General features: G+C 63.5%; 1 protein-coding gene across 1 annotated transcript in view; it reads right to left on the bottom strand.

Moving 5' to 3' along the window:
- LOC111145269 (inositol polyphosphate-5-phosphatase A) overlaps positions 1-21,933 on the bottom strand; it is a 183,912-nt gene extending 161,979 nt beyond the window's left edge. Inside the window, exon 1 of the mRNA XM_022500081.1 lies at positions 21,601-21,933. Within this exon, the coding sequence (XP_022355789.1) occupies positions 21,601-21,675 (75 nt within the window). The 5' untranslated portion in view covers positions 21,676-21,933. The remainder of the gene's footprint in view (positions 1-21,600) is intronic.
- Between the last annotated feature and the right edge of the window lie 905 nt (positions 21,934-22,838).

The raw sequence follows: 22,838 nt of genomic DNA, 5'->3' as shown, positions 1-22,838 counted from the left end.
CCGGTTTGCTGGCCTCGGGACATCGGCCGGTGGCGGGGATGGAGCCTCCCTCCCCACGCGTGCGTCACCCTGATGACCGGCCCCAAACACAGAGCACTGAATGCCAGTCACTAACTCCCGGCTAGCTCCGCGCCGGCAGCAAGCTCAGGACAACCGGCCGAGCCAGCCGTGTGTCAGGAGGCGCAGATGCTGTGTCCCTGCTTCCCCCCAGTTTTCTGCTTGTTGTTCCTGTGGGACGCCCACTCCACACCTCACTTTTGACAGGAGTCCTGACGAAAGAACGGCCTTCACCTGGAAGTTACTCGAAGAGCAACCCGTGATTACGATCTCCGCAAGCACACAGATGCGTTCTCCTGCTCGGCCGGCCCCGCGCTCTGTGCTCGCGACAGCACAGTCCACGGCCACGTCTGAGAAACCCGTGGACACGGCGCGGCGAACGCAGAGCCCCGTCCTCACTCGGAGCCACACGGTCATCCCGGAAAGGGCTGGGACAGCGCCAGCTGATGCAGGATCACTCACAGCCCCACAGGCTTCAGGCCGGACCGCCCTGCGGGGCCACCTAAGCCCCCGAGAAAGGCCAGAGCCAGACCGGCGGGCGGCACGCGCTCTGTGCCGGGTGTGACCCTCGCGCTTGCGCTGGGGAGGTCGCTCCCATCACCCTCCGCCTTCACAGCCCAGACCCCGAACCAAATACCAGGCTGCCTTCCCATCGGCCCGATTCCCAAATTCAGCCACTCTGAAGCCAACGTGAGGGTCTGATGAAAGTTTTAGATAGAAAAATCACAGAAGGGGCGCCGGCGTGGCGCAGCGGGTTAAGCCTCTGCCTTCAGCTCAGGTCATGATCTCAGGGTCTTCAAAATGAGCCCTACGTTGGGCTCTCTGCTCAGCCGGGAACCTGCCCCCTCCTCTGTCTCTGCCTACTTGTGATTTCTGTCAAGTAAATAAATAAAATCTTTTAAAAGAAAGAAAAGAAAAATCAGAAAATGAAAGGACAAGGGCTCCAGGATCATGTGCACCCGCCCCCTGCCATGGCATGGGGCCCTGGAATCAGCGGGTCGCCCAAACCCAGCCGGAGCCCCGGGCCCCCTTCCAAAGCCCCCTCCCCACACCCAGGATGCAAAGAAGCCATCAGCCCTGGCATGCTGGCGGCCCAGTCACCCCTCCCTGGGGCCAGCACGGCCTCCCTCACACTCCAGCATCGCACACCCTGCAGGCCTGCCCCCAACACAGTCTGTCCTGACCTGCGTGCCCTCTGGTGCCCTGCTGTCCCCTCCTGTCTTCCGCTCTTGTGGCTCTCCCGCCTCCGATGGGGGACTCTCGCCAGGCCCTCACTCGGCTCCTCCGCCCCCAGCAGACCCCTGCCATGTGGAAGGTCCCACCACCTTCTTGCCTCGGGATCGAGTCCAGCTGGCGCTGCCTCCGGATGCGAGTGCGCGAGACTGCGGACTTCTCGTGACCCCCGCTCAGAAGGGGTCCCAGTCCAGTGTGGCCAGCACCACACCACATATTTAAAACATAGAGACAGCTTCAAGAACTACATAGTGTTCAAGTCTGACAACTGCTCCTTCAAAAACATTCCACAAGGTTCTGCTTCATCTCAGTGGGTCTGGGCAGAGGGCAGCATGAGACAGAGGACGAGGTGGGCCCCGGCTGAGCTGGGGCCCGTGCCACACAGAATTAAGAGGCCTGGGATACCCTACCTGGGGCGATCAGGTAGGAACCATGGGAAGGCCAGTACCCTGAAGACAGGCTGCGAAGCAAGCCCTCGGGGCCCACAGGCCAAGGAGTGGGCAGTGAAGGACAGAGTGGAGGAGAGCAGGCGTGACCAGCGGCTCTCTGCCAGGACCTCCCTCCATCCCAGCTCCTCAGAGCATGGCTCTCACACATGCTTGCCAGCGTTGGGCCTCAAGCCCCTCCCCACTTCCCCCACAGCAGTGGGAAGTCAGCCACGAGCCAGCGGTCCCTAACCTGCCATCTGCCGTCTCTGACTCGGATTTCTCTTCTCATGGACAGAGACAAGACAGAGGGACAATATGGCCAACCTCTAAGGCCTTCCCTCTTGTAAGGTGAACTCTAAGACGGGTCCCCAGGCCCCTGGTCCCAGGTTTGCCTGTGAGCTCCTGGGGACAGTGTTGCAGGAGGCAGGCGGTGCATGGCCAGCCCTGACCTGACTGGGGTTCCCTTCTGCAAGGGACACACCGGACCAGCCGAGACACTGACACCAGGTCCCACGCTGTCCTGGGAGGGAAGCCACAGTCACAGCAGAAGTGGCTCACAGACACTGTGTCTCGGTAGGTCCAGGGAGAAGAGGGCTCACGTGACTACCTCAGACAGTGGCCCCGGTGGCCAAGGGTCCCAGGCACAGGACAGCTCTGAGGCACTCCAATAAGAAGCGGTTCCGGGGTGAGAGCCGCGGACTACGTGCCTTGCACTCCTCTGGGCAGGACTCGCGGATACAGCACAGGCTATGTGCTGCTGGACCAAGACCTCCGGTGTGGGCTGGCAGAGGTGCCCCCAGAGGCGGGGGACCATCCAGCCGGAGCCTGTGAGGAGGTCAGGACGGGGTCAGGTGGCAGGGGAGCCACCCCAGGTACTGCTCCATGCGCCTGCCCTCCCGTCTCTCCAGGAACCTGCCTTCAGGAGAAGGGGATGAGGAACGAGTCGTGGGGGCGGGGTGGGGAGAGGCAGACGGACCACTGGGCTAAGGCCACACTCGGGAGGCGAGGGGCAGGGAGATCAGTGCATAGGGGACAGTCTCCCAGCCCCAGGTCTGCGGGACTCCCCTGGGAGACAGCAAGCTCTGCAGGCTGAACTTAGAAATGGGGATGCAAAGCATCCAAAGCTGCAATTTGTTCTCTAAAGAAAAAAACAGCAGTGACCAGCAAACAGAGCTGGGAGTCACTCTCAAGTTCCCACAGCCCCAAAACCAGCCAGCTGACCCCGCGGTATCAGCAACCTGACGGGAAGGACGGCAGCCGAAGCCCCCAGACTGGCCCAACCATCCTTCCCGGCCTGGACAGCTGGTCCCCAGATGTGGGAGTTAAGTCCACGGATGCCCATGGCTGTGAGAGCTGGTCCACGGATGTCCACAGGCATGAGAGCTGGTCACATCCATGAGTGCAAGTTCATCTCCTGCCGCGTGCTACCACAATTCACATCCACCTCAAAAGTCAAAGCTCCCGTCCTCACAATACTGGGCACAACTACCCCTTGGCCTCTACTTGGAGGTCACCCGGCCGTGTCTCCAGGAAAACCCCCGAGGGCTCCCCAACTGGCACTTGAGCCCGCCAGCCAGCCACCCCCAGAAACGGGCACTGGTCCCACCAGACCCAGCTCACAGGCCTGAGCTCTCGCAGCTGAGTGACACGTGGGAAGAAAGGCCCAAGGCCACCCCACAGTGGTGTGGCTGCGTGAGGGCTGCTGGCAGCGCCCTCCCTCCCTGGGGACACCACTCCTCGACCCCTCCCATGTCCATGGGTATCAACACCCTTTACCTGGAGGTGGGGAGTGGACGAGCCAGGCCAGCCAGCACATGTGCCCTTTTCCACAGCCCCCCGATGAGCACAGGATCCCCAACAGGCAAGCACTGATGGGCGTCCTGGTGCCCTTGGTGGGGACAGGCCGGGACACGTCAGGCGGGGGAGGAGGGGGCCGCGTGGGCAAGGTCTCCCGGCGTGCAGGAGGGCACAGGTGCGGTGCGGAGGAGCGGGAAGACAGGCATGGGAGCCGAGCCCCGGGGCAGCCTGTGGGACAAGCCCAAAGCAGAAAAAGTGGGGCCCACAGGGAGCAGCTACCACTCCTGCTGGAAGGCAGCTCCTCAAGACAGAAGCCGACATGGCGGGACCTCTGCACCTGCAGCCTGGGGGCTGGGGGCCACCCTTCATCCCTATTCTGGGCCACTGCCTGTGAGAACAAGTCCCAGGCCTTGTCCCCTGGACAAGCCAGAAGCCAGAAACGACGGCCCCGTGAGGCCTACAACACGGCTCTCTCCTGGGGCGCAGACTCGAAGTGGGGGACGCAAGGTGAGAAGCGAACACTTCCCGCCGTCTGGGCCCCCGGACGCCGCATGCGCCCCTGACCATCAGCACGACGCTCTGTGTTCTTTCTTACGCTAAAGAGAACCTCACAGGGTCTACCTGTCCGCAGCGTGCACGGCTGAGCCGTGGGCAACACGGCTTTGAACACGCGGTTTCTTCTGGCAAGTGCGGTGCAGCACCACACACGCATCTTCTCTTTCTCACCACGGTCCCGATGACACTGCCTCCCCTTACCTGGACCCGTCAGAGCACAGCACGGAACACGTGCACGCTGACGTCCACTCTGCTGAGGCTTCCGACCAACAGCGCGCTGTGAGCGGCAAGTCTGGGGAGACCGAAGTCCCCAGGGGCCTTCTGACCGTGTGGGGGTCACGCCCCTCGCCCCGTGGTTGCTCAAAGGCCAACTATGTCCTAAAGAGTGACGACTGGAAAGCGGTTTATGTTAAAACACAGACTGACCCAAGGACGTGTGAGATTTACATGCCAGCACACCCAGACACACACACACTCACTGGGTGTTCATCCTGGAGCTACAAAAATTCTAGCAAATGCATTTTTAAAAATCTCAAGGCACATAAAAATACGCTGCGTTCTATCGCAAACCACGGCGAGCGAGGCCGCGGCAGGGGACATGCTCGTGACCCATCGGCCCAGCCCAGGGCGTCACTCCAGCCCCACGCGGGGCGTCTCACCCAAGTCACGGCAATCAGTCTGCACACTCTCATTCTTTTTCTTACATTCCAGGTGAAAACGTCTGTTTTCAGGCTGCTAGTAGCAGCTGTTAGAAGACTAGACACAGAACTAAGATTGTCCTTCACAGTTGTCAGACTTAAAACGGGGGCACTTCAAAACCTGGGGGTGCCTGGGGGGCTCCGTGGGGGAAGCGTCTGCCTCCGGCTCAGGTCATGATCCCACGGTCCTGGGATCGAGTCCCGCATCGGGCTCCCCGCTCAGTGGGGGGGTCTGCTTCTGTCTGGCCCTGCCTTGCTTCTACACGTGGGCGTGTTCCCCCCCTCCCTCCCTCTCTCTCTCTCTCTGTCTCTCAAATAAATAAATAAAATCTTTAAAACAAAACAAAACAAAGACCTCCAACTGCAAATGCTCGGCTGGGGGGAGGGCTCAGTCTCACGCCCAGTGACAAGGAGTGGGTGAGGACGGTGTGGCGCCTCTCGGCCCCCCCAAGTGCTGCGTCCCAGCAGCAGGACCCATGTCACCCTTGTCCTACTGCTGTGAGTTCCCTGGGCTCCAGTTCCAGCCCACATGCATGTTGGAGCCCTGGACACCAGGGCAGCAGGAGGCTGTCCGGGCACCCTTGCTGGCAGGGGCAGGGGCGGTGGAGAGCTGCCATCAGAAGCCGCCAGGCAGATCCTTGGCCCAGGAACAGCAGCGAGGTCCCGTGAGGCGTGGACGCACACAGCCACCCCATCCCTGGGTCCACCAAGCCTGACTTCCGGCCCTTCCCAGGGGCCTCCTGGGGTTTGTTTTTTTTTTTTTAATTTATTTATTTATTTATTGGGGGGGCGGGGGGAGACAATACACAAGAGCCAGGGGAGGGCAGAGGGAGAGAATCCGAAGCAGTCTTCTGGCTGAGCCCAGAGTCCGACGCGGGGCTCGATCTCATCACCCTGAGCTCATGACCCGAGCCGAAATCAAGAGTCAGACACTTAAATGGCTGTGCCACCCAGACGCCCAGGAGCAACCTCTTTTTAAAAACCTTGTTTTCTGCTTCAACCAGCAAGAACGCTCCATCTACCTAGAGTGCTGAGGCTGACAAGTAAGATACGGCTGTAATCTCGCCGTCACCGTCCACACCAAATGGTAACATCCCCGAGGGCGGGGCTCACCCAGGACCTGGTTCGGTAAGGACCATGTCACCCCCTGGAATGACCCTTCATCCCTGAGGCCAAACTGGCAGGTCCTGAAGAACATTTCTTCCCAACCCCACTTCTGAAGACATTCTAAGTACTTGCCACTTCTTCCTGTCAGCCATAGTGGTCGCAGAGAAGGGAGCGCACCGGGGCCGGTGAGCACGTCCCTCTTGCACTCAGAGCTATGGGCCAGTGCCCAGAGATGTTGGGGTGCTCACAGGGGCGTCTGGCTGGAGGCTCGTTCGCGCCTGCTCTGCATTTATTCAAGCAAGAGAGTCAACTGATCTGCTGCAAAGACCCCCTCTCCTGAGACCTGGTGTGTGGCCCGTGGGGAAAGGTGGTCCCAAAGCTTGGTCGTCTTGAGACAGAACCCTAAATCAGGGCCAGCACCTGGTCCCCAGCACAGGTGACTCAGAAGGCCGTGGAGGTCTGCCTCAGAAATGCTGTCTGTGCTCCGGAAACAGCAGGAGGACGGCTCGGCGTCAGCCAGAAACAGACCCGGTAGAAGGCAGAGAACCAGACTCTACCACCAGCAAAGTGAACCTCAGGAAACGTTCCTGTGGGATTTAGTGCTAACGCAGCCAACACTGAAAACAGGAAACAGAAAATCAATGAACCAAAAAGATGGTCCTTTGAAAAGAAGTCAACAGGACTGACGAAGCTCTAGCTAGACTGACAAACAGAAGAATCCAAGTGACCGTTCCTGCCAATGCAACAGACACGGAGAGACCCAAAGGCAGAGGGTGAGCGGCGGAGGGTAACCTGCGCGGGAAGACGTTCCTGGAAGACTCGCGCCCGAGGGAGAGAAAGCCCCACCGGAGCGATGGGGACGAGCTAAACTGAACCAGCGCCAGACCGGTCCGGAAACCTGCGGGTCGTCACTGGGAGAAACCGCAGTGGCCCCGAGCGGACAGAGGGCACCCGTCGGCCGGAGGGGGCGCGGCGTCGGGCGACACAGAGACGCGTGGGGTCGTCCCCACCGGAACTGTGGCTGGCGCCTTCGCAGAGAAGGACACGCTCACCCCTGCACCCGCGAGGCCGTGGGAGACACCCCGAGAGCCAACGGCAAGGACGTCACTCCCCGATCTCTGAGCCGCGGCGAAGCTCCCAGTGTCGACCCGGTGCGGTCCCGGCGCAGGGCGCGCAAACAGGCTGAGGAACAGAACCAAGAGGAACCTCCACCTGACGGTCAGGGGCTTTTCAACAAGGCTGCTGAGATGACCCGGGGGCAGAAAAGTCTTTCCGGCAAACGGTGCTGGGACAAGTGAGTGTCCACAGGCCAAAGAGCAGGGAAGGACCCCGAACTCACAGTGCACGTCACAAGTTGAAACAGACGAAAGACCCAAACACGAGAGCGGAAGCGACAAGCCTGGGAGAAGAGATGGCGCCAGTCCGTGACCGCGTGTCGGCCCACGCTCGCCCGGGTACAGCACCCGGAGCACGAGACCAGACGGACACACGGACTCCATTGAAGCTGGAGACATCCGTGCTTCAAAGAACGCTGGCAAGAACGTGAGGATGCAACATATGGGACAGGAGAAAATATTTGCAGACTACACATCTAGGAAGAACCTAGGACCCAGAACAAAAAACTCAACAATTTAAAAAAAATTCTTTTAGTGGGCGAAGGATGTGAGTGAACTTTCTGCAAATCAGACCTACAGAGGCCCGGAAGCGCGAGGACAGACACGCGCTGTTGGCCGTCAGGCCACGCAAACGGAAACCACTGGCTGCCCACCGGGAAGTCAGAATCAAGAAGATGGACCGCGCGCATTTTTAGACGCGGAGAAGGGGGGGCCCTCGTGCATGGCCGGTGGGGACACAAAATGGCGCGGCCGCCCCGGAGATGGTGTGGCGGCTCCTGGGAAAGTTAAACTCACAGTCACCGTATGACCCAGCAATTACTCCCAGGTGTACGCCCGAGGGCATTCAAAGCATACATTCACACAACTTAGACACAAATGTTCCAGCGGCACCGCCAATAACGGCCAAGTGTCCATCCACGGACAAGGGGACAAAGCACAGACCAGCCCCGCAACGGGACAGCATCCAGTCCTCAGAAGGGACAGAGCTCTGACACGCGCCGCCATGCAGACGAGCCTTGAAGCCGGACCAAAAACAACACGTACGGTCTGACTCCACTTCTAGAAAACCTTGCAGAACAGGCAAATTCACAGACACAGAAGATGGGCGGCCGCCAGGATTCAGGGGGACTGCGGCTGGGTACCTGGTCTCTGGCAGGGATAAAGACGTTCCAGGACTGCGTGGCCCGTGCGCACACCTGTACACACTGAGTGACACAAAGAGCGAGTCTCAGGGTACGTGACTTCTGTCTCCCTCATCCAGTAACCGACGCCAGGACCCAGGCAGCCAGCCACAGCTCCAGACGCGAGCACCTCTCCGCCGCGGGCGCCCCGGCAACGCACGGCTGCGGTCAGCGGAGCCCAGGCCGCTGGAAGTCTGGCCCTGAGGGAAGACACAGGGGGAGTCGCTGGACCACCACCCGCCCCCCGGGGACAAAGGCCGGGACGCACTGTGCACGTGGCCAAGCGACCCTTCCCCTGGGGCCACAGCGCGTCTCTGGACAGCTGGCAGCACCTTGTCCGCTGGCCACCAGGAACCCACAGACGGCAGGTCCCCGCTCAGGGAGCCCCGACAGAAGCAAGAGGACTTGCCTCCCAGGGACCCTCCCTGCTCACGGCCACACCAACTCAGACAAGAGGTGAGAAAAACCTACGTGACCCTCCACAAAAGTACTAGTGACTGTCCTCAGACGCCTGCACACAGGGTCCCTCGTTCCAACCACACTGCTTACAGGGATGCCGTGAGCCCAGGGCCACCCACCGCCAGCGCTTGGCTGGGGAGTGGTGAGCTGCCAGGAGTGACCCGCGGCCCCACGCCCATGTGGCTCCATGCACACTCGCGTGCCACCCAACCGGAGGCAGAGACCCCTTCCATCACTGAGTGCCCACGCCTTGTCCGAGGCTGCCCAGGCCTGGCTCTGGCCCGTCTCGGGAGCAGTGGGGTGCTGACCACGAGCGTGCTAGGGGGAGCACTGACGCGTTTTGTAACGTCAGCACAGCGGAGGAGGTCGGCCTATGTGTGACAAGGTGGGGCCAGCGCAGGCTCCGTCTGCCCCGGGTCCTGCCCCCCGCACACGCACCGAGGCCTGACAGCCCCACGGGAACTGGCAACACAGACCCCAGTCAGGCCCCCCCAGCCTGGGAACCGGACTTTTCTCCATGGGAGGCAGCACAGCACTGGAGCCCTGCATACGCCCAGCAGGAAAGGGCACGTCCACTCTTACAAAATGGTAAAACTCTGTCCCCGTGCGTAGTGGCGATTCCTAACGCAGCCATCACCAAAGAGCACTGCAACCAGTCCCCGGTCTGTCCGCGCCGCTGGCATGGAAAGCCATTCCAAATGGCATGCAGGATAAGGACCACGCATGGCAGGAAGCTTTTTGGGTCACGCCGTGACTTTTTCCTTACAGAAAACTAAAGCTACCCAGGTTATCAAGGCTCACAGACATCCATTTTCTCCCAGAATCTAGGGTACGTCCCTGAGTCCTTGGTAGAATTTTCTGACCCTGAAAACAGATGTGGGAAGCTCCCTCGTCAGTGCCTCTCCGCCTGCCCTCCCTGGCTCCTCGGGAGGCACTGGCCACAACCCCCGTCCTTCAGGGGCTCACCTCCAAGGGCACGGACTGTCCCACTGCATCTCCCTGGGCCATCCGGAGCTCCCGGCCCTTCCAGCCTGGCCCTGAGCACCCCCTTCCTCCCCTTCCGGACTGACTCACTTATCAGTAGTGCAAACGCGGACTGAGCACAGGGAGCTCCAGTGGGCCCGGCGACCATACCTCTTCAAGGCTGGACCTGGGGGCTGACCGTGGGGCCAAGGCACCTGCCCTCTGGGTCTTCCTGCCAGGCCACAGAGGGAGGGTCATCAGCCACAGTCCCCCGCGCACTGAAGGAGCAGGGCTCGAGCACATTCAGACCCAGGCCACCTCCCGGCCCACAGTGCCTGGTTTCTGCTACTCACTGGCCACACCATGCTGACCACACCACCCACGCCAGCCCCACGGCTTCCCCAACAGGCCTGGCTCCCCATTTCCTGCCTCTGTTCCCGCCCTGCACAGGCCCCAGAGGCCACCTCTCCCTTACTTCTCCAACTAGCTCCCATGCCCAAAGAGCTCAGGTCCGGGCCCTGGCCGCCTGCCCAGGAGGAGGTCTGTGGTCTCTGGGCCTCTCTGGGACTCCTAAGCCACCCTCGAGTCCATCTCCTTCCACAACAGGCGGCCGGGGCAGCTGGGGGCCCCAAGGGTGAGCTGTGAGCCAGGATGCCCCGGTGTAAGGCTCCTCTGCCCCGAAGGTGGGCTGTGCGTCATCCCAGTAAGACGTGAGCGGGAACCCCTGCCTCGGGGCAGGGGAGGCCCTGACCCAGTGCAGAGGGGGCCTCGGACAACGAACCCCAGCTCCTGCCTGCTGGCTCCCCACATCCCAGCACACCTGTCCTAAAATGCTCCTCCCCGCCCCAGGCACCCTCCCAGGCCCCCTCTAGCCTCCTCCGCCGGAGGACCCTCACCTCTCTGTCCGTGCTCACCCGCGGCCCACAGCTTCTGGGCTTTATCCTCCGGTCCCCTGTGCCTCAGATGCGAGTGGGTAAGATGGGCGTGGGAGACAGGAGCAGGAAAGGCGGCACGCAAGGGGCTGAGGGACGGCCCCCAGGTGCCCTCGAGACGCCCTGGCCTGTAGCCACTGAGCCCCGCCAACGCGAGAGCTGCCCCCAGAGGCAGGCAGGGGGAGAGTGCTGCTGGGAGCACTGGTGTGGGCAGAGCTGGGGTGCCCCGGGTGCTCCCTGCCAAGGCTCCAGCCCCTGGACAAGGGCCCAGCCCTGAGGACACCCTTACTAAGCCCGGGGCCGCCGGAACCATGCTATGAACAGCCCCTAAAAATGAGCTCCAGCCCCTCACAGCAACACACCTGCGAGCACGGCCAAGGCTGAACCCGGACATCAGAGCAGAACCACCCAGAGCCCAGGAGCTGACCTCCTGTCCACAAACTATTCGCTGGCAGCACCAAGCCTGGGCCGCGGCAGGGAGGACACGGCCCCGGGCCTTCAAAAATGTAGGCAAGACCCCACCTGGCCCCGGTGGCCGTCTCGGACAGGCCCTGAATCAGCCACTGGGGCGCTGCTCTGGTCTCCGTGGCCGGTCAGCCCTGCAGCTCACCCACACCCAGCGCACGGCACCGATGAGCACCCCCCCCAAAAGCAGCCCAGCCACCTGCCTCCCACCTGCACGGTGTGCATGGCGCGAGCTGCCCGAGACAGCGCGGAGGGAGGCGACGGGTTACAGCAAAAACAGGAAGTTGCAAAAGATCTGAAAAACCGTAAGTGATGAAGGAGGAAAAAGCAAGACACGCGTCCCCACGAATTTGTTTGTCTTTCTTAACAGAATGACTCCAGCGGAGTGTCAGTCCCCCATCACCCTGAATTACAGCTCAGCGAGGGGCACGGTCTGCACGCAGGCGCCGGGCGACCTCTGGCTGAGCTGGACAGAGGACGTGCTCGCCGACGCGCCCCAATTAAGCCTGGGGCCCAGAACTGGTACGGGACCCTGAGAGCGCGTGGAGGGCGCCCAAGGGCTAACTGGGACAGGTGGCTCTGTCCGTTCAGCCTCTAGTGGCCGCCTCTCGGTGCCACGGCTCCCACAGGCTCTGCACACACATGTCTCGCCAGAGTTTCAAAAGCACTGATCCGCAACCCAGACCTCAGCCCCATCCCAGCAGGCTCGCCCAGTACATCAGAGCTGCCCCCAGCCCCACTGTGCCCTCCTCTTCTAGAGCCGGCAGGGGCCCACCGACGGGCACAAGAGCCCATGTGCTCAGAGCTGGGGTCAGGCTACTGCTTCCTGTCGCCTCTGCTCCGTGGACCCCTGGCAGGATCCCTGGACTGAGGAGGAATGTGGCTAAAGAAAGCCCCTCATCTGGAAGGGCCCCAGTGCAGCCCCCTCCCAGGAGGGCCGCAGGCCCTGAGCACAGGACGGGCCTCATGCGAAGCTGGCCAGGCCCTGCCACGGGCAGGCATTCTGGGGCAACTTCGGGAACGCAGCCACCCAGTCCCCGAAGCTGTCCTGGAGAGCGTCCCGGCTGAGCAGCTGGGTGTGCCATGGGGTAAAGGACATCCCCGCCTCAGAGCTGCAGAAGACCCTGACACCCCCACACCTCGGAGAGAAAGGGCAACAGGGCAGGGACTGCGTCTGAGGGGCCATCATGCCCCAAGGCTGGGAGAAGGGAATTCACCCGCCAGAAGCACTGTCCCCCACGGGGGCTGGTGTCCTCCGCATCCAGGGCAGTGGGGGGGAGGCCGCGGAGGCCACCACCACTTCCTCTTCCAGACTGACCCCTGACCCCGGGACTCAGCACCAGCCCCACACGAATGCTCCGCCCACCACCCGCACCTGGCTGTGGGCAGAGAGGCTGAGTCCCGGGAGCCAAGGGTGGCTTGGGAGGCTCCAGTGCAGCTGTCCAGGCTCCTCACCCACCGACCACACTCGAGGGCACGACAGCAGCCCACGGACCGTCTGTCCTCTGGAGAGGTCCCGGCATCCCATGTGCCTGACCCAGGGAGGGCAAAGTGCAGCCACAGCCCCGGGGGGCCCCGTCCGCCGGCAGCCCACGGCCACCCGGACACCCTCCCCGGCGGACACCAGCTGCGGTGCCACAGTCGCGGTGCCACAGCAACGGACCACCAGCGGTCGCCTGTCCTTTAAAGGCAGAGGCCAGAAAATGCGCATGGCGAGCACAGAAGACTCCACCACACCCGCGCAGCAGAAGGCGTCCTGCCCCGTGTGCCCCAGCCACCGCGGCCCCACGTGGCCCCGGGACGTGCATGGGGCCACGGCTTCGGAGCAGGGAGGCAGGGCCGGTGGAGACTAAATGCTCCCTGGCCACGCGACCAGCGGTGCAGACAAGGGTTCACAGCGGCTCAAACCGGAAACGACGCCGCATCCATCCACCGGTGGGGGACAGCCGTGGGGCAGGCGCCTCGTGGCACTGTGCTCAGCCCTGAGAGGGGACGGAAGTGCCGACACGAACAGCAGCGCGGGCAGAAAACCGAGGCCAGGCACGAGGACCACCACGAGACCCCGCCAGATGAGATCCGCCGGAGGGAAAATTCTGGAGACGGGAGGCAGAGCCGTGGCACCGAGGGCCACGAGGGACGTGCCCAGAGAGGAGCGTAGGGTGAGCCAAGCCACTGCCGATGCCTCCCAAAGTCACTGAGCCACACGCATGCGCAGCGTGAACTGTGTGACATGCAGACGGTCCCTCAGCAGGACAGCAGGAGAGCACACCTGCGTCCCCGCCCTGGCCAGGACCCCCCTCCCGAGCCGGCGGAATGTTCTGACGTGGCCGGGGAGCCGGCAGGCCCGCAGCCCTTGCGAAGCCTCCAGCCACCCGGCAGAACCCCAGAGCCCACCCCGCAGCGGCTGCGGCCCGGGAGGCCGGCCCACTGCGACACGATGGGGTGGGGTGACAGCCACGCGAGCGTGAAAACACCACATGACAGGAGGGGAAGGAGGGACAGTGCGGCACAGAGCTGGTCACAGTGCGCTGGCCCCAGCAGGGCCAGTAAAGTCCTGCGGGCCTGCACTGGGAGCCCAAGGGCCTGCTCAGAGCAGCAGCCTCCGCAGAAGCACAACCGGGAAAGCTCATCCTGTCGGGGCATCGGAGCACCACGCTGCCACAGGGGCTTGGTGGGGACAGGGAGGACAGGAAGGCCAGCAGGGATGGTGAAGGGGCAGCCCGCACACGTGCTGGACCCCCAGAACAGCGGAGGCAGCGGGCACGCCACAGGCGAGAGCAGGAGGCTCCTCTGGGATGACACGGGGCAGCACAACCCAGCATCCTGTCAGCCGGACACAGGAGCCCACGCTCGGGGGACAGCAGACGGACCAACCCGGCAGCCGGGCGCAAGGAAGGAAGCCCGCACTGGGCAGGAAGGGACAGAGACCTCGAAGGGAGGGGCCTGGGCCCAGCTGGCGGCACCCACACCTCACCCTGCCAGGCTCCCTCCCCTACCCGCCACAGCCCCGTGCCGGTGGCATTCCCGCCTTCCTGATGTGCCAGTGGCGGAGGGGAAGCCAACACGGCCTCAGCCACACGGGACACACGGCCCATTCCAGCCCCACACTCCCTGTCACCACATGCCCCTGCGGACCCCAACACACGGCCTCGCGACAGCACTGAGGGCAGGATCCCTGCCACCGAGCCCCAGGCCTGGCCATGCCTCCTGTTGTAAACGTCCGTTCCTAGAATAACAGCAAGTCGCTCAGGGACCCTGAGACATGGGCAGAAAAGGAGGCCGCCTGAGCCCAGGCCGGCGAGCCCTGGACCAAAGCCAGGGCTGGACTCCGCCCCGCGGAAGAGAGGCCATGGCCTCCAGGATGCAGGCCCAGGCCAGCTCCCATGCTCGCGGTCCAGAGCAAGGGCAGGGCAGGACGGAAGGCCTGGCGCCGCACTCAGGGTGCAGAGGACACAGACTCCTGACGGGCTCCAAGGCTCCGGGGCAACTCTCTCAGGGAGGGGACTCTGAGAAAGTTCCCAACACCACCACGCTCTGCTTAGAGGAGGGAGCACAGCTCCAGCCTCCCTGTCCCCACCAGCCCCCAACCCCAAAGAAGGCCTCAGCCCCCGTCAGAGTGAAGGGGGGAGAAGACAAGGGCCCTGAGCTCACAACAACCCACCCGAGGGTCCGGATTTAAGTGACAGCTGGGGATGAGGCTGAATTAATCACCAAAGGGAAAACCCAAACCCGGGCCAGCATCCTCCTCAAGCCTGCATGTCACTGGCGTCCTTACCTGGGAGCCCAGAAAAGCCCCTTCTGTGTGCGGGCACCGAGACCAGCCACCAGGCAGGGCCCCCGTCATCCCTGACCCGCTTCCATCATCCCCACCCCGAGCCACCGTCCAGGGCCCGGGCCAGCTCCCACAGGGCCCCAGGTCACTCACACGTGCTGTTGTAGCACATGGACAGCACGCCTCCCCAGACAGGGCCACCCTAGCCCTGCCCGTCCTGCGACAGAGGTGTCAGCCATCCTGCATGTGGCCGGTCCCAGTGGACATCCTGCCCCAGTGCCTTTTCTACGTCCCAAATCAGACCTGGAAAACTCAAAGTGAACGTTGTGGACAACAGTGCAGGCACCCTCTCCAGTCCCGTTGTCAGAGGCCACGCAGAGGCAGGGACAGGGAGGACAGCGTGCAAGAGGGCAGAGTCCCAAGGTGCTCTCCCCAAACACAGGCCTGCGCACGTAGCCCGGCCTTCCCGGGCCCACACACAGGCTACCCCAAACCCTCCCACCCTGGGTTTATGGGACTCGTCATACGGTCACATATCTGGACTAACATTTTCATCCCCTGAAAAAGCCAACAGCTGTCACCCTGGTCCACTTTCAGTGTAACTGGACAAGCCGCTGCTTATCCTCTCCTCGTTAACGGTCAGAAACCCCAGCGGTCTCCTCATCGGTGTCTCCGTCAGTGTGCGCACGGCCGTCTGAGCTCTCCTACGTGCCCGAGCTCACGCCTGGAGTGGACCGGCTCAGCACCTGCCCCTGCTTCCGGAAAGCCCAGTACCTGGACACTTCTCAGGCTCCAACACCCAGAAACACCACCTGCTCCCCTGAAAGGGTGGCTCCGGGGAGGGGCCCGCGGCTCCACAGGGAGAATTCGGGGCTGCAGAGCAGAGACCGCCCCCGAGAAGGAAGCGTGCCACGGGGCAGCCCTCCCGGGCCTGGCCAGGCAGAAACTGGCCTCAAGCCTACAGGACAGCTACTACCCCCACCATGGAGGCGGGACAGTCTCCGATGCCCCAATTCACGACGCGGCAACAGAAGGCAGAGGTCACAGTCTGTGTTCACCGTGGGAACGTTCTCTCTGCCACCTCTTTTCCCCAGCCCCGACGGCCCCGCTCCGTGAGCTCACGCATGTTGGGAGGGCCTGGGGAAACAGGGGAACACAGGGCTGCGTCCCGAGAAGCGACGACAGACGGGTGACCAAGACACCACCCAGACCCTCCAATGCCCTTCTGACCAGCCGCCTGGCCCCGTGCCCACCCCACCAACTGGACTGCACGCTAGACACAGCCCACCTCCTGACAGGGGACCCTCCTGCCCACTACCCACTCCGCTGCCCGCAGGAGCAGACACACACGCCCGCCGTCCCTTAGCAAGATGCCCGCACTCCGCCGGCTCACCACCCTTCCGGGTCAAACAGGAGGCTCCAGAAGGGCAATCCGCGGGGAGGCAGGCCTGGTCCAATTTCTGTAACTTCCAAACTGGACCCAGCGCATTGCGGGATCACACCTCCGCACAGGTCTCTCCCTAAAACCCGCGTACCACCAGTGACGGACCCAGGGCGGTGCTGGACCCCCCTCCTGCTCTCTCGCTCCCAGAAGGGCACACTGGGGACACTGCGTGCGATACGGGCTCTGGACTCAAGTGCAGGGCCTCTCCCAGGGACGTCCCACCAGAGGGCAACTTCTCGGGGCCATCCAGGCCGGGAGGCAGCGCACACAGGTGTCTATCAGCGTAAACACCAGCGAGCCTTCCGGCCGCGCTCCCTGCGCTGGACTCGAAGCACGCAGAACACTGGACACTAACTGGAAGACGTGCCACCCCGTGCGGTGGACAGCAGCCCTCAGCAGCCTGACAGACACCGGAAACGCCGAGGACGCCGGTGAGTGCAGAGGACACCGCGTCACCGCGAGCGCAGAGGCTGCTGGACCCAGCCAGGGACCCCGTGCCGGCAAGAGGGACAGGACACAGGCATAGCCTGCACACAGGTCGTTGGCATGTCCAAGACCGTCCGAGGCCGGCACGACTCGCTGTTGTCCAGGGTGAGCGGAGGTGTCCGGTGCCGACGCCGTTTCCCGAGCAGGCAGCAGCAGCAGCACCCAAGCCGGCTCTGGACCCCCGCCTGGACCCCCACTTGTGGGAACGGGGGGACCCGCGGCTACAAAGAGGCCTGCGCTGCGGCAAACAGACCAGATTTCTACAGGGAAAGTCCACGTCTCCGGTCGCAGGCAACAATGCAAAAGAAAAAAAATTGCTAAGCCCCTGCCTTCTTGGGCTGTCCCTGTGGGACACGGGGGCTGGGGGAGCCCAAGGAGGCCGGCTGGGAGGCCTGGCCCGGCCCCCACCCTGCGCCCCACACACCAGCGCCTGCTTCGGGGCCGTGAGACCGCGCCGACACCACGACTTCGGAAACCTGACAGCCGCAAGCTCATTGATGAGAACTCCCCACTGTGTCCCTGCGCCAGCGGCGAGCACGGGGCTTCCCCAGGAGCTGATCCCACCACGCTACAGGCTGAGCCCCGCGCCTGGGTCTCCCTCCTGCCTCCTGCGACCCGCATGGACACGGTCCTTCAAGGCCTGAGTCCAGACAAGCGCCACAGAAGTGAGTGTGGCTGCAGAAAGGCAGCCAGGGCCGGGAGGTGGGGGTGAGGGGGGACAGCCCACGCAGCCCAGGAAAAGCCTCTGAAGAAGGATGTCAAGGCCAGGAGGACAGGAAGCAACGAGAACCTTGGAACATGGCTAAGGGAAGGTGAAACGGTACGGACGCTGGGCCACGATGGGCAGTTCCTCCAAAGGTTAAACACGGAGTCACCAAAGACCAAGCAGCTCCCCTCCTGGGCACATGCCTGGGAGAAACGAAAATGCGCGCACCAAGCTCAGGGCAGCGCTCTCTGCGGCGGGCAGGACGTGGGAACAGCCCCATGTCCAGCAGCAGACAGCGGGTCAGCCAACGGCGGGGAGTCCTGGGGGGCAGTGCTCAGGCAGACGGCGGAAAGCAGCGCCGACACCTGCTCCGTCGTACACTCTGAAAACTTCATGCCCAGCAAGCGGAGCCAGACACAAAGGGCCACATACGGGACAGTGACGTGAGACGCCCCGAATAAGGAAATCCCCGGAGGCCAGAGGAGCCCCCTGACTTCAAGGCAGGGGCTGCAGAGGTACCTTTCTGGTTCAAGCACAAAACAGGCTCCGGAATGGACTGGGGACAGCGGCACGGTGTGCAGACACGCCAAAAACCACTAATTCAGAGCCACCGCTTCGCGGGGTGACGTGTAGGACCCGGAATGGTGTCTCGGTCTGCGCGAGCAGAGACCGCGCAGTCAGCGGCCACCCAGAGCCAGGGAGATGGCTGGGGACAGACAGCAGCCCTCCAGCTCAAGGCCCCCATGGACTCCACCAGCGCGCGTGACCATGTGCTGGGCCAGGAGCGGGGAGGAGACGGCAAAAGGCAGCAGCAGCGACGGCCCCACACGCAGCACAAGCTGGGGGGACGTGGAGTTCAGGGAGCTTACAGGGTGGGATGGGAGCAAGGCCAGAGAGAGCCAAACTGATGGTACAGGACAGAGCGGGGCACCATGGGGCCCGGGAGAGGGTCCCCCGGACACCTCCTGTGGGAAAGGCCCCGGAGGGTGTGGCCAGCTCACCGGCTCCCCGGGACTCGTGGCACAACTGTGAGGCCCTGGGGAGACCAGCGAAAAGGGGAAACCAGCTCAGAACTGACACAACTCCGACTAAGCGTGGACAAAGGCCCCGCAGGCAGACCCCCAAGGGCAAGCCGAGCGCTCGGAACCCTGCCGCTCCACTAAGTGCCTTTCCCAGGAAACAGCTTTGCCACCTCAGGCCGGGGCGGGGACGGGAGTGGGGAGGGTGTACCCAGCTCTCAAACCTCAGCAACAAGAATTCACCTTCTGGGTTCATTTCTAGCAATAACATTAAGAACAAAGAGCCAGAAACCTCCCTTGTCAAAAATCCAGCCATCTCAACCCAAACAATGAGGTGCAGAGCCCTGGCCGCCCCTTTCCAGGAGAAGGGGTGGTGACAACGGGGGTCTAATCCAGGGTTGCAGAAGAGCCACGGGGCTCTCGAGACGCGACCTGCAAACCTGGAGAAGCTGCCCCTCGGCGTCCCCACCAGGGAGATGCTAGTGTACGTTCAGGAAGGGCCACCAGCGAGGACCGAGGGCCTCAGAGTCAAGCCCAGGAGGTCCGGCCTGGAGTCCACCAGGTCCCAGCCATGCTCGCAGTAACACAACACAACAGTCTCCTCTTCCCAGCCTCAGTGTCCTGAGTGGCCGGCGGAACTTCCCAGAGCGCGCACGACGTGTGATGACATCACCATTCTGAGCACTAAAGCGATGAACTCGGTTTCTGCTTCTCTCGGGATCTACCTAACGACGTGGTGTAAACACTGGCGGTCATAACCCCATAACCTGGAGCTCTTCGGGGGTTCCCCACCACTGTCCATCCTCCAAGGGTGAGAACCACTGTGGGGCAGCTGTTCTCAGCCCCTCCCGGGTAACATCACAAGGGCAGGGCAACCAGAGGGCCCTTGGGAAGGACCACACGCCATCCACGCACGGGGGGGACATGAGCCAGGGGCAATGATGAGAAAAGAGCCTGAGAGGGTCACCTGCTGATGGGGCAAGGCTGCCCGAGTTCAGAAGCACAGACGTGTGTGGCCTTCACGGCACACCGTGCCTGTGTCTCCCTCATATGTCCCTCCCCACGACGACGAAGCCAGGCAAGAAAGCGCCCCTTCCCAGGCCCAGCCACCTTCTGCTGGAGGCATGTCGTGCGCAGAGTCACTAGGCGGATCTTCTGAAACCTGCTCTACACCAAGGAATCAACACCCCTGCGCTCGAGACGGCTCCCCCCAGCCAGGCCCCCTGCCAAACACAGCAGTACACCGCTCCCAGCCACACTGGGCGCCCCAGAGCATGGGGGAGCCTGGCTAGCGCCCACCTGCTGCTCCCCGTGCCACAGAGGGAGGACGCCTGCCACCCCCAAGGCTGAGCTCGGCAGGCGAGAAACCTACATGTTCCAGGCAGGTCCTTGTCCGCGGGCCGGCACATCGGACAGCATCCTGCAGAATCACCCTGTGTGTTTACCAAAACCAATGCCCCTGCCAGATGCAAACGTGATGCGAAACTCCATACAGCCTTCAAGAAAAATGAAAATTCAGAGAGAACGTGTTGACAAACAAAAGTAAATTAAGTGATCGGTGTTAACGCCAGCAGAGAGACGTGTGCGTGTGCAGCTGAAACGCAACGAACACGCTAGAACTCGGAATCACAGATTACTGGAAAGAATGTTTGCACAGCCAAATTCTTTTCCTTTTGAGACTCCAATGCCCCACCATGCTTAAATTTCCTGACATTTCTGAGGCTTTGAAGCCTCAGCTAACGGATCTGAATCATCTGAGCAAAACCATGTCACAGCAGCGTGTTACTGGAAAGCCGAGAATAGACGGCTAAATATACAGACACACGCCCGGACGGGACCCTTCTGCAGAAGACGATCAAACGAGGAACTGCGTGACGCTGTCCGAGGGGAACAGGGAGCACAGCTCGCCTCCAGCGGGGAAGCAGATAGACGGAGGCCTGGAAGTTAAAATAAGAAAAACACGAAAACAGCACCGACTCCGGATCAAGAAAAGCAAGCCGAGCCCGCCCATGACCTTAGAGCTTACCGAAACACTTCACCCGTGCCCGCGCCGGCAAAGGAAGGCTCGGCAGGACGCCAGACCTTCTCCCGGAATCCAAGTCATGCCTGTCTCACTGGACCGGCCCACGCCCACTGCTCACCTAGCGCGGCCGCCACAGGCTCCATCTGTGCCATCGCCCTTTCTTCCTAAACAAGCACGCCACTTGGAGCCACAGCCTGCTGTATTTGGGTTGGCAGCGCGAGCACCAACAGCGGGTGGCACCACGGCTCCAGCAGCGAACTAGGTCAGCCTGGGCCTGCCTCGAGAGCTCCAGAAGCCCCAGTCCCCAGCTCCCGCAGCTCCCCGCGGCCCACCAGCAGCTCCCCTGGGAGCCTGGGCGGGAGGCCCCCAGAGGTAAAGGCCCTGGACAGTCACATCCCTTCTTTGGCCTTGAAAAGCTCTCCGGCATCTTTCTCTTCCATAAACAAGAAACAGAGCGTTCTCCAGGGCTTGCCACAGCCGCCCTGGTTGGAGAACTAGACAGATACTAAGTTACGAGGTAAAACCGGGGTAAAACCCGGGCGCCAAACCCAGGCACCAAGCCCGGAGCCAGCCTGGGTGAGCCACACACAGCCGACCAACACAGCCCAGCGCAGGGGACTAGCCCACCCGCCAGGGGCGGGGTCAGGAGGCCAGAACTCAGGGGTCAGCGTTCTGGGCTCAACAGCCCAGGACAAGAGTTGGGGCCAGGGTAGTGGTTTGGGGCCAGTGCACAAGGGTCCTCAGATCAGGATTTGGGGACCTTGGACAGGGATTAGAATCCAAGTTTTGGGCCCTGGGTTCCGGCGGGGCTCTGAGGTCAGGGTTCAGCCTATGCAGTCTGGAGGCCAGGGATGGGGGACCTGGATTCCAAGGTTCGGGGCAGGGCTCAGGGCTCAGGGCACTGGGGGTTCAGGGTCTCAGGATTTGGGGGTACCAGGATCTGAAGGGCCCAGATTCAGCGTCCAGGTCCTGGGGTCTGAGACTCAGGGTTTCAGTCGAGAACCTGGGACTCGGGGGCTCCGGGATGGGGACCGGGACCTGGGGGCCAGGTTCCGGGGGCTCACGGATCAGAGCTGGGGCCCAGGTCCGGATCGCGGGGGCCCGGGGGCCCCAGGGCTCGGGGTCGGCGCGGGGTCGAGGTCCGGCGGCGGGGCACTTACGTCGTCGAAGAGGGAGCCCACGTTGGCCGTGACCAGCAGCACCGCGGTGCCCGGGGCGGCCGCCTTCCCCGCCATCGTGGCCTGGGCCGGCGGCGGCCGCTCGCGCGGGGCCGGCCGGTTGGGGTCTCCGCGGGCCGCGGCGTCAGCTGCGCCGGGGGGCGGCCCCGGGGCGCATCGCGGGCTCGGCGGGTCGGGCCGGGCCTGGCCGGGGTCCGGCCGCGCGCGCGCTCGCTCGCTCGCCCTCGCTGCTCCGCGGACCCACGCCAGTCGCTCTCCGCCCGCGCCTCACCGCGGCCCGCGCGCAGCCATTAGGATCGCCGCCGCCGAAGTTCCCGCAGCCGCTGCCGCCGCCGCCGCTGCCGCCACCACCGCCGAGGCCAGTCCCGCCCGGAGCCGGGGGGCGGGGCGTGCGCGGGGCGGGGCGTGCGTGGGAGGGGCGGGACCTCGGGAGGGCTGCCCGGGAGAGACCGGGAGGGGCGGTGCGGCTGGAGAAGGCGGGGCCTGGGTCGGGGCGTGGACGGAAGGGGCGGGGCCACTGGGAGCGGGTCCGGGACCGCGGAGAGGCCGAAGGCGGGGGCGGGACCTGCGCGGGGCTCTCCGGAGAAGCCCCGGCTTCTCCTCGGCCGCCCTCCCGTCACTCGCCCCGCCCCGCCCCGCCACTCCCGGCGCGGAGGCCGCTCGCTGTCTCCACCCCACCCCCGCACTCCTGGGACGTCACGGTCCGGCAGCCGCCGTGCTTCTTAAAGGGGCCGCGCGCGGACCCGCAGTCAGCGATGCGGGAGCAGAGGGGCTGGGGTTGGGGGTGGTCATGTGGCCCGCGCCTGAGCCACGGGCGTGGAAGGCGGAGGCCCGGGACATTTTATTAACTCACAGGCCGCGTGGGCCCCCGCCCAAGGTGGGCTTCAGAGGGGCGCGGAGCGGGACAAGGAGCGGCGCAGGAGGGAGGCGGGCGGGGGTCTCGGGCACGGGGCCATGAGAGGGGGTCCTCGGGGCGGGGGCGCGGGCTGGAGACCGGGCTCTCGGGGAGGGGGCGTGGTCGGGACGGGGGCCGCGGGAGCCGGGGTCCCAAGGCGGGGTCGCGCGGGGTTCGGGGCTCGGGGTCCCCGGCGGGTTCCGGGCGGGTCTCTTAAGTGTCACCAGGGAGGCGTTTCGGGCAGAGGCTGTCCACAGGCGCCTGGGCGCGCAGCAGGCCTCTGCGCCCGGCCCCTGCCCAGACCGGCCCCCCGGGGAGCGGGTGG

Source organism: Enhydra lutris, unplaced genomic scaffold, assembly GCF_002288905.1.
Source record: "Enhydra lutris kenyoni isolate GAN:26980312 unplaced genomic scaffold, ASM228890v2 scaffoldscaffold12, whole genome shotgun sequence".
Lineage (NCBI taxonomy): Eukaryota > Metazoa > Chordata > Mammalia > Carnivora > Mustelidae > Enhydra > Enhydra lutris.
The sequence above is the reverse complement of the archived record's forward strand: the minus strand, read 5'-3'. Positions and strand labels throughout refer to the sequence as shown.